We start from the raw sequence: 14,731 nt of genomic DNA on the forward strand, positions 1-14,731 counted from the left end.
TCAATCTAAAAAACAAAAACAAGTGGTAACCTATTACAACCCACTTCCTGTCGCCTCCAGCAAATGGGTTTATGTGAAAATGAGGCCAGAACGTCGTCAATCTGAGCTGCTACCTGTCCTGTAAACAAAGCGAACAAGTCACAGACAAGACTGGATTAATGTCCAAAACAAAAATCACACAGATGTTCAATTTTAAAGGTCCTTTAAAGGTCCATAAAACTACTGTAGATTGTACTGAATTAAAAAAAAAACCCCATCATGACCATATAAAGGCTACTGACATATGCATGACGTAAAGAATGATTTCCCTGAAGAAACATGAATTAAAAGTCTTGAGGATACACAACAATATTTAGTCGTTTCCTAGTGTTGTCTATTTAAGTGTGATTGTGTTGTGGAGAGATTGTGGTTACTCAGCTGTATATTTGCATATTTCCTGTATCTACAGAGTACATTGATTGATTCATTTTGTTGTGATACATTAGGACTATATGAATTTCCATGTAAAAAAAGATTTGATTTGATTCACCAAACTTTAAAAGTGTTTCAACGTATGCAAAAATCACAGTACTGCGTGAGCAATACTAGATCTTCACAGTATGACTCTACATGCCTTTCTATTTGGCAAACACTCTGGCAATAAGCAGTGAAAGGTCATACATCTGATCATAGCTGATAATTTGTTTTTTGACCCATTGAGTAACCGCATAAATGGATGTGGTGTGGCAATCTTGATAATCCAAAAAGAAATCAGCATTCAGTCTTGAATCTGGCAGAAAACGTGTGCTTTTTTGGGTAATAAATATGGTAATCAGATCTCCTCATCCTAACAATGACAAAGGTCAAATTAATTGGCACAACTTTTTGGTTTTGGTGAAATCCACCTAGTAAAAGCAAGTATTCCAGTGCTTGAAGTGGAAAAATAAAAGTGCCGGTGTTGTGCCGAATTTCGACTCCCTGCCAAATTATTACCCCCCTCGTTGAAGTCGCTACCTGATTGCCTAATCCTAATCCAAGCCCCACCCCTAACCCTAACTCCTCCCCCACACCTAATCCTAATCCTACCAATACTAGGGGGTTAATATTTTGGCGCAACACTGGTACGCAAGGTAAACTGGCGGTACGCTAAAGGGAAAATAGAGAAGTATTCTTCGAGCACTGGATCTAATCTTATTACTAACTAAATGCTCATATAATGCTGTAGAAGTTTTATACATTTCATATATAAAAAACATTCTAATTTAACTAACCAACATACAAAATACTGCAAAAAAAAAAAAAAAAATGTGTATAACTGAACTTTTCACCTTAAAGATATTGACATTTAGTCCTTGTTACAACTATCTCTGGTTATAAAGATGTCAAAAAGGTGTGCAAAGACAGAAAAGTCCCATGTTGTGAAGAGATTTTGAGGCATACAGAGTAGGATGGTGCAGCATCAGTGGGAGGAGGAGGGTTTCAGGGTTGCTAGTGTTAAGTACTCTAGAATGCGTCCGTGGGCGACTACTGCGGTTAACATGCCGTGGCTCAGCGATGATCATGTGAGAACAAGAAAACGAGGTGGGGAAAGAGGAGAAAGCAAGTGCGTTTTAGCTCAGTCATTTGTGTTTTTCACAGAAACAGTGAGACATCTTTTCCTTTGGTCGGTGCCAATAACCAGAGAGGTTGTTAAGTCACCACGTGGCTGAAGGGCATCGTTGGAGCAGCATAACGTGGTGCTCAAAGCTGCGATGAGCACTTTTGAGTTGCATTGTGAGAGCCCCTTCCCCCTCCCCTCTGAAACCACACTCTATCGCTGGAGGCCCCTATCGCACAAAAACATCTCACAACAACAGCCTCGGTGGTTTCTCTGCATACAGTTGTTGTCTGTATCTACACTCAAGGCTTATTTACCATAGGGTGCTATTTTTTAAAGTGTCTGTACTCTTCTCCCTCATCTTTGGTTGAGGTTGGGATCTTTAAGCTTCTACAAACCCCTGTAAAGTGAGCAGGTGGCACAGAGGGAGGAGCTTTCTGTAGGAGAAAGTCACTTTATGGATAGTTTTTACTGACTACAGCAGATATTTCTTTGTTTAATTTTTTTTTTTTTTAAAGAAATTCTGTATTATTGTAAGATTTTTATTTTAGCTGTTGGTTGTGGTTGGCTATTTGTATCTGCCAGATTTGTTTTTTAAGTTTTTTTTTTTTCCATTTGATATACCATCAGGAGCTTGCATTGCCAAAATGTGAAGACTTCCTGTGAAAACCTTACCACAAACAGAGGTTGAGCAGACAAGTGAAATGAACTGGCGTGTCTTGCCATCCTATAACCGTTACCACAAGGCTCATATGTCTGGGAAAAAGTGCACAGCCACATTCACAAGACCCCATCGAGGAAGTTAAAAGCAGTGAGAGAGACTGAAAAAAAGAGATAAACAGATCAAAAGATTGAAAGTACTGATCAGAATCACATTCAAAAGTGGTCAACATTGCTGAAATATTGACATATTTTTAGATTCATAATCCTGACGCTTGTTATAATATTTATTACGTTAAATAGTATGCATTTGGCATATGAAATATATTATTGGACATTACAAAATGCTGTTAATACAGCGTTTGAGCCGTATTAAAATTAAGCTATTGAGCACAAGTGTGCACAATATCACTTTTGTACAACAGTTCAATACACAAGACGTTAATGTAGTCCTGAAATCAAAATTGACAATTCTTGTTTGTTTATGGAATACTGCAGAATTTATTATAAATTATTTATCCATGTACATCATTATTTTATTTTTTTTTAATTTATGTGCCCTCATAATCTTTAATCAAAATAACTTCCCCTCCCTCAACTATCCAATCAATTCCCGATGGACAAAATCAAGTCCTGTCCTACTTTTTTTCCCCTCAGGTATATGCAACGTTTTTGCAATATTACTTGAAACTGTCTTTACTAACTGATAAAAGACTATTTATTAGGTGCACTGAAAGGAATAATATTAATATACATCATCTGTGCACGAGGTAGGGCCTTAAAAACGATCATCGCGTAAACGATTGGCCCTCTGGCTTGTCAATCACTCCCATGACGTTCCTTTTGAGAGACGTGCGCGGCTGCGTGCTCCAGTAACTTTTCACACTCCACAGGCGCCGCATGCAATGTTTTTGTCAGGAGACAGGAGTAACAACTGCAGATTATGAGTTACCTGCGGTGAGTCCGACATAATGAATCCACTAACACGACACAGCAAAGACTATAGAATAACACAAGACGTGACACTCGTATTGTTTTGAATGGGAGAAAGTGTAACACGCAATATGGCGGAATAAGTCCTGCCTTCTAAATAAGAGCCAATCGCCGACTGATAAAGTCATCGCTTCACTGCAGCAGCCGTTAGAAGCACCGGTTTCTATAGAAACAGTCAGACGCGCGCCTCTGAAACATGGCAGAACAGACGCTCATGCGCATTAGCTTGATCCAGCCTAAAAAATAGTTTTTTTGTCATGATTCGAGCGTTTGGATAAAACATTTATGAGACAGCTGTTGTCAGATTTCATTGGTGATTTCAAATATGAAATGTAATCGTAAGGTTGGCGAACAGTTTTGGAGAATTTGATGTTTCCCCATTCAAAGAGATAGGGCATGATGCCCAGGATGCCCGAGAGGCGTTTCATAGATGGCCGCCGAGTGAAATGACTTGTCTTAAAGGTCCCGTTCTTCGTGATCCCATGTTTCAAACTTTAGTTAGTGTGTAATGTTGTTGTTAGAGTATAAATAAAATCTGTAAAATTTTAAAGCTCAAAGTTCAATGCCAAGCGAGATATTTTATTTAACAGAAGTCGCCTACATCGAACGGCCAGTTTGGACTACATCCCTCTACTTCCTTCTTTAATGACGTCACTAAAACAGTTTTTTGACTAACCTCCGCCCACAGGAATACACAAGAGTTGCGTTTGTAGAGTGTGTTTGTCGCCATGTCGTCGAAACGCTGTTATTTTCATCCCGCAGTCCAATCACCGGGTCTGATTCCGGCTCAAATTGATAGGGTAAAATTAAAGACACGTTTACAATAACACTGAGCGCGTGCATCTCCACGTTATGGTAAGAGGCGTGACTTTTCCGGGCACGGTGCGCTCAGAGCTGTCGAATCACAACACAGGAACCGCTGGCACAATCAGAACTCGTTACGTATGTCTGAAGGAGGGACTTCATAGAACAAGGAAGTCATCAGCCCGTTTTTATGACAGTGGAAACAGCGGTATACAGATAAGTAAATTATGTGAAAAATACTGTGTTTTTTTACACGCGAAACATGAACACATGTTATATTGCACACTATAAACACAATCAAAGCTTCAAAAAAACACGAAAAACGGGACCTTTAAAGGGACTTTGGACACAGCGAATGCCAGTGGTAAACACTCGTGTTCCAATACTCATGCACGAGTTCTGGGAGGCGTTCCCTCGAAATGAGCTATGAAGGAGGGGGGTTGTTCGTACGCATGCGCTCATTTCAAAAACTCACTAACGCACTAACGGTCTTTGGTTTCTCAGTCGACGAAAAGATCCTCTTTAGCACATTTAAAGGAGCAGTAAGAGATTTCTGAGAAACGTTGTTGAAAGTGGATCAGACCGTGCACCACAACACACTTGCCAAAAAGCAGTAGGGGGCGTATACACTCACGATGGGGGAGGAGAGAGAGTGAGCAAGAGGGAGACTTGAAGAATGACTGTAGAAAGAGAGATGGTTGAGACATTACAAAAGAGAACAGGTCAAAGGAATATGATGCAAAAAGTGCATTATTGCATAGAATACACAATGAGATTACTCAAATCTCAATGAAAAATATGATTTGAAATGTCAATTTAGATTTGTTCGAAAAAAATAATATTAACGTTTTATTTGTAAAAGTAATATAAACAACATGATATCAGATATTTTTATCTTTAAATACAACATTGAATTATTGAAGAGTTACACATTTTTGAACAATTTCATTTTATGTATTTTCTTATTAACTAGTAAAACTACACATTCTGAGCAGTTATAGTTTAAGCAGTGTATTGGTAGTTAGTGTGCTAAAAAAATAGGGCACAGTGCAGTTAATATGAAGGAATTATTCGTATTGATTTTTCACAGGTGTTTTACTTTTATTTTAAATTAGGCATTGCATTTTGTGTTTTTGGGTTACAGGGTTACAACTTAATGGATAATGTCCTGGCAGAAAATTACCAGTACATTTTTTTTTAACATATTTTTCTTATAGGAACAACAATTATAGGAACAAGCTAATAACATGCTGTATCATAAATGAACAATTATTATTGAACAATTGCACATATGATGTACTGTTAGGCATCTTTCTTCAGCTCTCTCCAGGCTGAGGTGCTGCTTGGCTAGCTAGCTGTTCAATGGTTTCCTCTTTTTGTGTAATTTAGATGAAAATATGTGCCTTTTTATTGTTTGAGGCACTTTTCAAAAGATACTAAAAGTTGCCAAATAAATTTTGAAAATAGCCAAGTTTGTTGTTAGCTGCTTTTCAGAAAAAAAAAAAAAAAAAAAGTTGCTAGGATAGTCATAAAAGTTGCTAAATCTTGCAACAAAATTGCCAAGTTGTCAACACTGCAGACAGTAGGAACAGTAACCACAGGGAAAGTGAGAGAATTGGTTACTGCTCTTTGTGCATCAATGGAAAGAAAGTTCCACAGAATGGGATACAATACTGTTCTTTCAGAAACCAGAGTGTTGGACCTAAGGTTCAAACAGGGCAGATATAATAACAAAGAAGAAACCGGATCAGACCCTCAAAGCTGAAACACTTAGTGTTTCTTAATGCCAATCTGCCCTAAAAAGGCTGTATTTTACCACTGACTATTATATTAACACGATTTCATGCTCTCTACTTATTAGTTGGTCTAAACTCAACATGTTCATGCACACGTAATATTAAAGTTAAAATTAAATCAAGAAGTGTGATGAAGTGAAGCATAAAAATGAAACCCGAATAAACTGTGGTTAATGCGACAGCAGTGGTGTGGCGTTTAATGTGCAAGTTCCGTGACAGAAAATAGCATGCATGGTATAGTGTGAAATGGAGCAAAATTGTACTTACTGTTGGAGTGTCAATGAAAAACAAAATATGTACATCTCTTATAACTCAAAACATATCAGTAATTATGATAAAGCTATGTAATTTTACAGAGATCTATTCTGACTTGACTTGTGCTTCAGATAAATTAAAAGTATTGTCAGTAGAGGGCAGTACAAAAAAACTAAAACTAAAAGGTTTGAACCACGTAAATTAATTATGGTCAATTTGAAATTTATGGCCAAAATAAATATCCAATATATTTACAAAATAAAAAAAGAATACAAATACGAAAATGTATAGTTCTTACTTTATTGGCATTGAAAGAACTATTTTAATTACATCCAGAAAATGATAGTGCAATACATGATAATTGGACTGTTTTGTAGAAATTTTGAAACCCTAAAGCTAAAAGATGATCACTTTGAAAAAAAGTACAGTATCCTACATTGACATGATGCACTATTCTTTCAGAGCAGCCCATTCTGTTGGCAACATATAAAAAAAGGGAAAATTGTAAGAGAATGTATAAAATATTAGGGTTTTTTCCTTAATTTTTAAAGTAAACAGTGAATGGTTATTGCTATTTGATTGCACGTAATCATTTACAGAGCTGTGCAAATGTATCAAGTAAATTGTGATAACTGCTTTCATGACGTAACCTGGTAGTTTTGAGAATGTCTTTTCTGTACACCGAACAACTCATCCCAGTTTATATGACGCCTCTTGAGATGTTTCTTCATCATACTTGCATATGCCCTCCGGCACATTCTAGATCCCACCAACAAACAACAATCATAGGATTATTTATTTCGATAGAATATTAAACATCCCAGCTCAAACTCCTCTCATTGTCCTCATCCTCGTCCTCTCTGCTCCACATACTTCAACTTGTCAATGTCACTTTCATGATTTGCTCAATTCGTTGGCCCTGTGACATAACTGATTCAGGGCTCCAAGTCTCTGCAACTGATTCTTCAACACGTGGGGAGAAAAGAAAAGCTTAAAAAGACCCTGTTCGGAGATACTGATCCAGATTGGTCACTGGCAACAGCCAGTGCAATGCAAAGATGTCCAGCTTCTTTCTGCAAGATGTTGTGGGGATAAATCTTGGCAGCCGATTTTAAAAGTTCTCCTAGAAAACAAAAATGAGACGGTGGTGTTGCTTCAGTGGGAGCCCAAGTTTTTGAGATGAGACTGTGCTCCAGAACAAGCAAGGGAAATAAAAGACACTTTTCCATTACAAACACAAAGAAATCAGTGCATACTAATACAGATACATGAGTGTGGACACGCACATCTTGCATTAGTGTTACATGTCAGTAGCCCAAAACCCTCTTACTTTTGTTTAGATTAAACTCAATTAATAAGAATTAGTCAAAGACAAACACATCCCAAACCAAATATAGTGTTTTAACTTTCTTCAAACAACAGTCTTCCTTGTATTAATCAGTAGCCCAGAAAAAACTGGTTGAATGTTATAGAAGAAAAGTCAAAGGCAGACAGCTTATTTACACCACTCATCTTTCGGGGCTCACTGAAACTGCACCACAGTTAGTCGGTCAGGGAGACTGTAAGTCTTGTTAAATGCCGATACTGTAAATCCCACGTTTGGTTGTTGTTAGTTTGCGGGTTAGCAGATCTGCGAAGGGGCCCGCTCTCATTTCTGCAGGCCGCAGGTCTGACTCGATAGAGCTCAGAGTGAGACGGAGAGATTGAGATGTCAGACCCGCGTGAGGAAGTCCAGGCTGAGGGAGGCAGGGATGTGTATGGTTTCCAGACTGAGCGCTGAAGGAGTGTAGGGGAAGAGCACAGGGAAGGTGTACTTTGTGTCCACCAGCAGTTGGTTGTTTTCTATCCGATCTTGGAGGCGATTCTGCAGAGGGAAATGGGAATATTTATTAGACATGCTCATTAAGAAGTCAATAAATTATAAAACAATAATAAATTAGTAAAGCTTTTGAATGCTTGTATGTATTTGAATGTGGAAAAAAAAGAGATTCTGATGAATGATCAAATGCACTTGTTCAAAAAAGAAAAAAAAAGAAGAAATTATATGCTAAAATATATGCGTAAACAGTGTATAACAGAACTAACTACGGAAGAGGATTAGGGCCAAGCAATAATAAAAAAATAAAACCATCTCGAGATTAAAGTTGTTAAATTTCGAGAAAAAAGTCGAGATAAAATGTTGAGAATAAACTCATTAAATTATGAGAAAAAAGTTGTTAAACTACGAGAACAAATTCGTTAAATTACGAATTTGTTCTCATAATTTAACGACTTTTTTCTCGTAATTTAACTACTTTTCTCATAATTGAATGAGTTTATTCTCAACATTTTATCTAGACTTTTTTCTCGAAATGTAATGACATTTTTTCTCATAATTTAACGAATTTGTTCTCATAATCTAACGACTTTTTTCTTGTAATTTAATGACTTTATTCTCAACATTTTATCTTGAGTTTTTTCTCGTAATTTAACGAGTTTATTCTCAACATTTTATCTCGATTTTTTTCTCGAAATTTAACGAGTTTTTTCTCATAATTTAATGACTTTATTCTCAACATTTTATCTCGACTTTTTTCTAGTAATTTAACGAATTTTCTCATAATTTAATGAGTTTATTCTCAACATTTTATCTCGACTTTTTTCTCGTAATTTAATGACTTTTCTCATAATTTAATGACTTTATTCTCAACATTTTATCTCGACTTTTTTCTCGTAATTTAATGACTTTTCTCATAATTTAATGTTTATTCTCAACATTTTATCTCGACTTTTTTCTCGTAATTTAACGAATTTTCTCATAATTTAATGACTTTATTCTCAACATTTTATCTCGACTTTTTTCTCGTAATTTAACGACTTTTCTCATAATTTAATGAGTTTATTCTCAACATTTTATCTCAACTTTTTTCTCGTAATTTAACAACTTTTCTCAATTTAATGAGTTTATTCTCAACATTTTATCTCGACTTTTTTCTCGAAATTTAATGACTTTTTTCTCATAATTTAACGAATTTTCTCATAATTTAATGACTTTATTCTCAACATTTTATCTCGACTTTTTTCTCGAAATTTAATGACTTTTTTCTCGTAATTTAACGAATTTTCTCATAATTTAATGACTTTATTCTCAACATTTTATCTCGACTTTTTTCTCGTAATTTAACGACTTTTCTCATAATTTAATGAGTTTATTCTCAACATTTTATCTCAACTTTTTTCTCGTAATTTAACAACTTTTCTCAATTTAATGAGTTTATTCTCAACATTTTATCTCGACTTTTTTCTCGAAATTTAATGACTTTTTTCTCATAATTTAACGAATTTTCTCATAATTTAATGAGTTTATTCTCAACATTTTATCTCGACTTTTTTCTCGAAATTTAACGACTTTTCTCATAATTTAATGAGTTTATTCTCAACATTTTATCTCAACTTTTTTCTCGTAATTTAACAACTTTTCTCAATTTAATGAGTTTATTCTCAACATTTTATCTCGACTTTTTTCTCGAAATTTAATGACTTTTTTCTCATAATTTAACGAATTTTCTCATAATTTAATGAGTTTATTCTCAACATTTTATCTCGACTTTTTTCTCGAAATTTAACGAGTTTTTCTCATAATTTAATGACTTTATTCTCAACATTTTATCTCAATTTTTTTCTCGTAATTTAACGAATTTTCTCATAATTTAATGAGTTTATTCTCAACATTTTATCTCGACTTTTTTCTCGTAATTTAACGACTTTTCTCATAATTTAATGAGTTTATTCTCAACATTTTATCTCGACTTTTTTCTCGTAATTTAACAACTTTTCTCAATTTAATGAATTTATTCTCAACATTTTATCTCGACTTTTTTCTCGAAATTTAATGACTTTTTTCTCATAATTTAACGAATTTTCTCATAATTTAATGAGTTTATTCTCAACATTTTATCTCGACTTTTTTCTCGAAATTTAACGACTTTTTTCTCATAATTTAACGAATTTGTTCTCATAATCTAACGACTTTTTTCTTGTAATTTAATGACTTTATTCTCAACGTTTTATCTCGACTTTTTTCTCGAAATTTAATGACTTTTCTCATAATTGAATGAGTTTATTCTCAACATTTTATCTCGATTTTTTTCTCGAAATTTAACGAGTTTTTTCTCATAATTTAATGAGTTTATTCTCAACATTTTATCTCGACTTTTTTCTCGTAATTTAATGAATTTTCTCATAATTTAATGACTTTATTCTCAACATTTTATCTCGATTTTTTCTCGAAATTTAACGAGTTTTTTCTCATAATTTAATGAGTTTATTCTCAACATTTTATCTCGACTTTTTTCTCGTAATTTAACGACTTCTCATAATTTAATGAGTTTATTCTCAACATTTTATCTCGACTTTTTTCTCGAAATTTAACGAGTTTTTCTCAATTTAATGACTTTATTCTCAACATTTTATCTCAATTTTTTTCTCGTAATTTAACGAATTTTCTCATAATTTAATGAGTTTATTCTCAACATTTTATCTCGACTTTTTTCTCGTAATTTAACGACTTTTCTCATAATTTAATGAGTTTATTCTCAACATTTTATCTCGACTTTTTTCTCGTAATTTAACAACTTTTCTCAATTTAATGAGTTTATTCTCAACATTTTATCTCGACTTTTTTCTCGAAATTTAATGACTTTTCTCATAATTTAACGAATTTTCTCATAATTTAATGAGTTTATTCTCAACATTTTATCTCGACTTTTTTCTCGAAATTTAATGACTTTTTTCTCATAATTTAACGAATTTGTTCTCATAATCTAACGACTTTTTTCTCGTAATTTAATGACTTTATTCTCAACGTTTTATCTCGACTTTTTTCTTGAAATTTAACGAGTTTTTTCTCGAAATTTAACAACTTTAATCTCGAGATGGTTTTATTTTTTTATTATTGCTTGGCCCTAATCCTCTTCCGTAACTAACAGATGTGCAATGATCTATCTAAAAATAAATTTAAAATTAACCAAATAACAATATTTGTTTAATAAAAAGAGAAAATGGTTAAATTATTCCATGAATAATAATAATAAAAAAACTTTATTTACACTACTGTGTGCAACAGTTTGGGGTCAGCAAGATGCAACAAATTGATAAAAAAAATGACAGTAAAGACATTTATTATGTTACAAAAGATTTCTATTTCAAATGCTGCTCTTTTGAAATTTATATTCAAAGAATCCTAAAAAACTCCCCATAGTATTATGGTTTTCCACATAAATATTAAGCAGTAAATTGTTTTCAACATTGATAATAATAAGAAATGTTTCTTAAGCACTGCAGCATCATGTGACACTGAAGTAATGGCTGCTGAAAATTCAGCTTTACCATCACATGAAAAAAAAAAACATTTTAAATATATATTAAAATGAAAAATTAAAAACTGTAATACTGTAATATTTAAAACAAGTACTGTAATATATTTAGAACTGTTTTAAAACTAATATTTCTATAATTTATACACTGCCCTCCAAAAGTTTGGAAACACCCCTGGCAAAGTGTGGTTTTGGACGATATCGGCATAAATCCTTAATTTTTGTTGCAAATACATTAAAGTAACTCGACATTATCATTGAAGACCAGCAATAATAATTTTCATTTTGATTACATAATAATGGCAATATATACATGTCAAAGTCAGACATGCCCCTGGTTACTGGTTTAAACTTGGCCCAGGTTTGTAACAGATTTTTGGGTCAGCACACCTTAATAGCTTCAACAATTGATTGCCAATTAAGTTTAGAATAAAATGAACCAATTAGAACCCAGTTTAGGTCAGATAGCTGCTAATGGTGGATATTTTTCTACGTATAAACTGTTTATGTAATAAAATATGTTTTCGTAGTTTGTGTTGTCCCTTATCAGTGCAAAATTATCACAAATTAAAAAGGATTCATGCCAGTATTGTCCAAAACCCCACTTTTCTAGGGCGTTTCCAAACTTTTGGGAGGGCAGTGTATATTATATAAATTAAATATAAATATTCCTTACTATTAACTATACACTGAATTTGTTAATATTAAACTTTTTAAGTAGAAGTGTGTTCTGTGGCATATTATTTTTGATGTGGTTTTAAAGTTAGTATTAGGAATTTCACTGATTTTGTATGAACTATTGATGTTTTGGTTCAACCTATCAAGTGTTTGTCCATAGTGTGTATATAGTTTTACCTGTATGTCTCTTATGAAGGACACAGTGACTCGTTCCTCAAACTCGTTGAGTGGCGTGTACAAGTTCAGAATCTTCACAATCTGAGGTGAAGTAAATGCAAGATTAAGGCAATGAAGATTCAATGAAAAAAATAATACTAAAGAAATGTTAATGAATGTTAAATATCTACCTGCTGTAAGCTGAGGGCTGTACAGAGCGAACAAATGGCCTCTGCATCTTGCGAGGTCTTCTTCTTCACCTGCAACAGCTGGGCAGCTTGAATAACAGGTTCCATGGTGGCTACGGTTCCACCATGGTGCAGATTCTTACCCCTCAGCCATTCCTCCAACTGACTGATGTTGTACCTGAAATGATACCAATGAGATGGCCGTTACACTCATCAGACGTTCCTGAAGATATAACTAGCCCACGGATTGGCCTGAAAGCGTCAAATGTGTACCTGAGCTGCATGCCGGTACTCCAGGAGCAGACGTCTTTGCGCAGCAGCAGGTTGTTGAGGGTCACTGCATTGATGGAGTAGAAGAGCTGGCGAATCACCTGCTGGCAGATCTCAGGGTCCAGGCCGTGGTCCGCCATGGTGGTGTAAAATTGTCCCAGCTGCCTGATGAGAGCCTGCAGTGTGTAGCCCGTCGGACCTCCACTCTCACAGTCCATACTAGAAGAGCGGTTCCTGTAGCCCATGGGCTTCACTCCGGCCAGGCTGGGGATGCTCTCGCTCTCAAGCATGGCAGATACTACCAAAACCAAACACAAAAACATATACTCCTTATGATATATCAGAATCCGTAAATCATTTCAATTTTAACTTGTCTCTCTGCACCCACCGATCATGGGTTGCATGATGCCTTCCGCCACCCTGGCGAGCTGCTGATAAATCTGGATGGAAAGGTCACTCAGAACCTGCCGATACTCCGCAAGGTCAAAGTTCTTCAGGCAGTGTTCATTCTGCTTGGCACTGTTCTGTGTCATAAACGCCTAAGAGAGGAAGCGACAGAATCTGTGGTTATACATGTTAAAATGTGGCAATTTGAGCTAGTTCTCTTATTTGCTGCGGAACTCTTTATCGGACGAGACAAAATATCCAATAAAAAAACATGCAAGAAAAATAAACAAATGTAAAAAGACTGAGACATCTCACCTCGTCCCCGCTGTACTGCTTGAGACAGTGCAGGAGTCGACTGGTATTTGCCAGCCAGAAGGAGGTCATCTCAAAGTCATCATTGTTTTTCTAGAGAATGATTATAAACAGACATGATGGACAACCTATCATTATGGGGTATCATTAAGGGGTCATTTATAGTTTATATACACTACCATTTGGGGTTGGAAAGATTTTATAATCTTTTTTTTGAAAAAAAAAAAAAAAGTCTCTTATGCTCACCAAGGCTGCATTTGTTTGATCAGAAACACAGTAAAAACAGTAATATTGTGAAATATCCCTCAGAAATTACTAGCGCTGTTAACCGATTAAAAAAAATTAACTAATTAAATCAAATTTTTCTGTAAACATTTCAGTTTTTAATTTTTTTTATATAGTTAATAGTTTCATAGTAATGTTTCATAGTTACTCTCCAAATTAATGTAGAAACAACTTAACAAGGGTATATTTTAAATATTTGTTTAATGGCATCTTTTTATGAATGAAGGCATCACTGACACTGATGTCTCTATGAAATTGATTTTAAAAAAATATTAATTACAGACATTCAACATTACAGTGTAACTGAAAGCTATTAATTTCAACATTTATTATGCTTAAAAAAATAACTTTTAATATCAATGAACTTAAAACAATCTTCACATAAACCCATTATAATAAATGTCATTTACTTGTGGCCTTCCTACATGTCTAACAGGTAGGAAATATACAGAAATTGAATAAAGTTATTAAACACTTTAGAGTCTTCACTGCATAAATTATAAATTAAATATAGTTTAATCCTTATTAAAGCTACAGTTTCCTCTGTTACCTTTGATCTTTGATTAACATTAATGACAGACATCACAGCAACTGGTTTATTAGGCTGCCGCTGCGGAACATGACTCGGATCTGACGCGCATCACATTTTCTCACAGCTCTTTAAGTTCATTCAAGATGATATTTAACTCATTTAAGACTGCTCTTATGAGGATACTTGATTGGCATCATTCTGTGAGTTATTGTTTGTTCAAGCACAAAAGAGAACTTGATACTGGCGCGCGTCTTTCTGTGCACACGAGTCGTGTGTATGTCACAAAGACACGGCATTCACAGACAGCGCGTTCTTGTTTGTCTTGTGGCGCTTGAATGGTTTAAAAGCATTAATTGCATAAAATATTTTTAACGTGTTAAACTGAAAAAAATTAATCGCATGCGTTGACAGCACTAGAAATTACTCTAATATGCTGATTTGGTGCTCAAGAAACATTTCTTATCAACATCCATGTTTAAAACAGT

The 14,731-nt window shown here is 34.5% G+C and overlaps 1 protein-coding gene across 3 annotated transcripts in view; it reads right to left on the minus strand.

Annotated features, from left to right (window-relative positions):
- Positions 1-6,370: 6,370 nt before the first annotated feature.
- The window catches only part of myo5b (myosin VB), a 64,094-nt gene continuing 55,733 nt past the window's right edge, over positions 6,371-14,731 (minus strand). For all 3 annotated transcript variants that reach the window (XM_048167429.1, XM_048167428.1, XM_048167430.1), the window contains 6 exons: positions 13,433-13,522; positions 13,119-13,269; positions 12,734-13,028; positions 12,464-12,638; positions 12,294-12,374; positions 6,371-7,948 (listed from right to left, as the gene is read on the minus strand). In XM_048167429.1, the coding sequence (XP_048023386.1) occupies positions 7,796-7,948; positions 12,294-12,374; positions 12,464-12,638; positions 12,734-13,028; positions 13,119-13,269; positions 13,433-13,522 (945 nt within the window). In that variant the 3' untranslated portion in view covers positions 6,371-7,795. The remainder of the gene's footprint in view (positions 7,949-12,293; positions 12,375-12,463; positions 12,639-12,733; positions 13,029-13,118; positions 13,270-13,432; positions 13,523-14,731) is intronic.

Source organism: Megalobrama amblycephala, linkage group LG18 (genome assembly GCF_018812025.1).
Source record: "Megalobrama amblycephala isolate DHTTF-2021 linkage group LG18, ASM1881202v1, whole genome shotgun sequence".
NCBI classification, from domain to species: Eukaryota; Metazoa; Chordata; class Actinopteri; order Cypriniformes; family Xenocyprididae; genus Megalobrama; species Megalobrama amblycephala.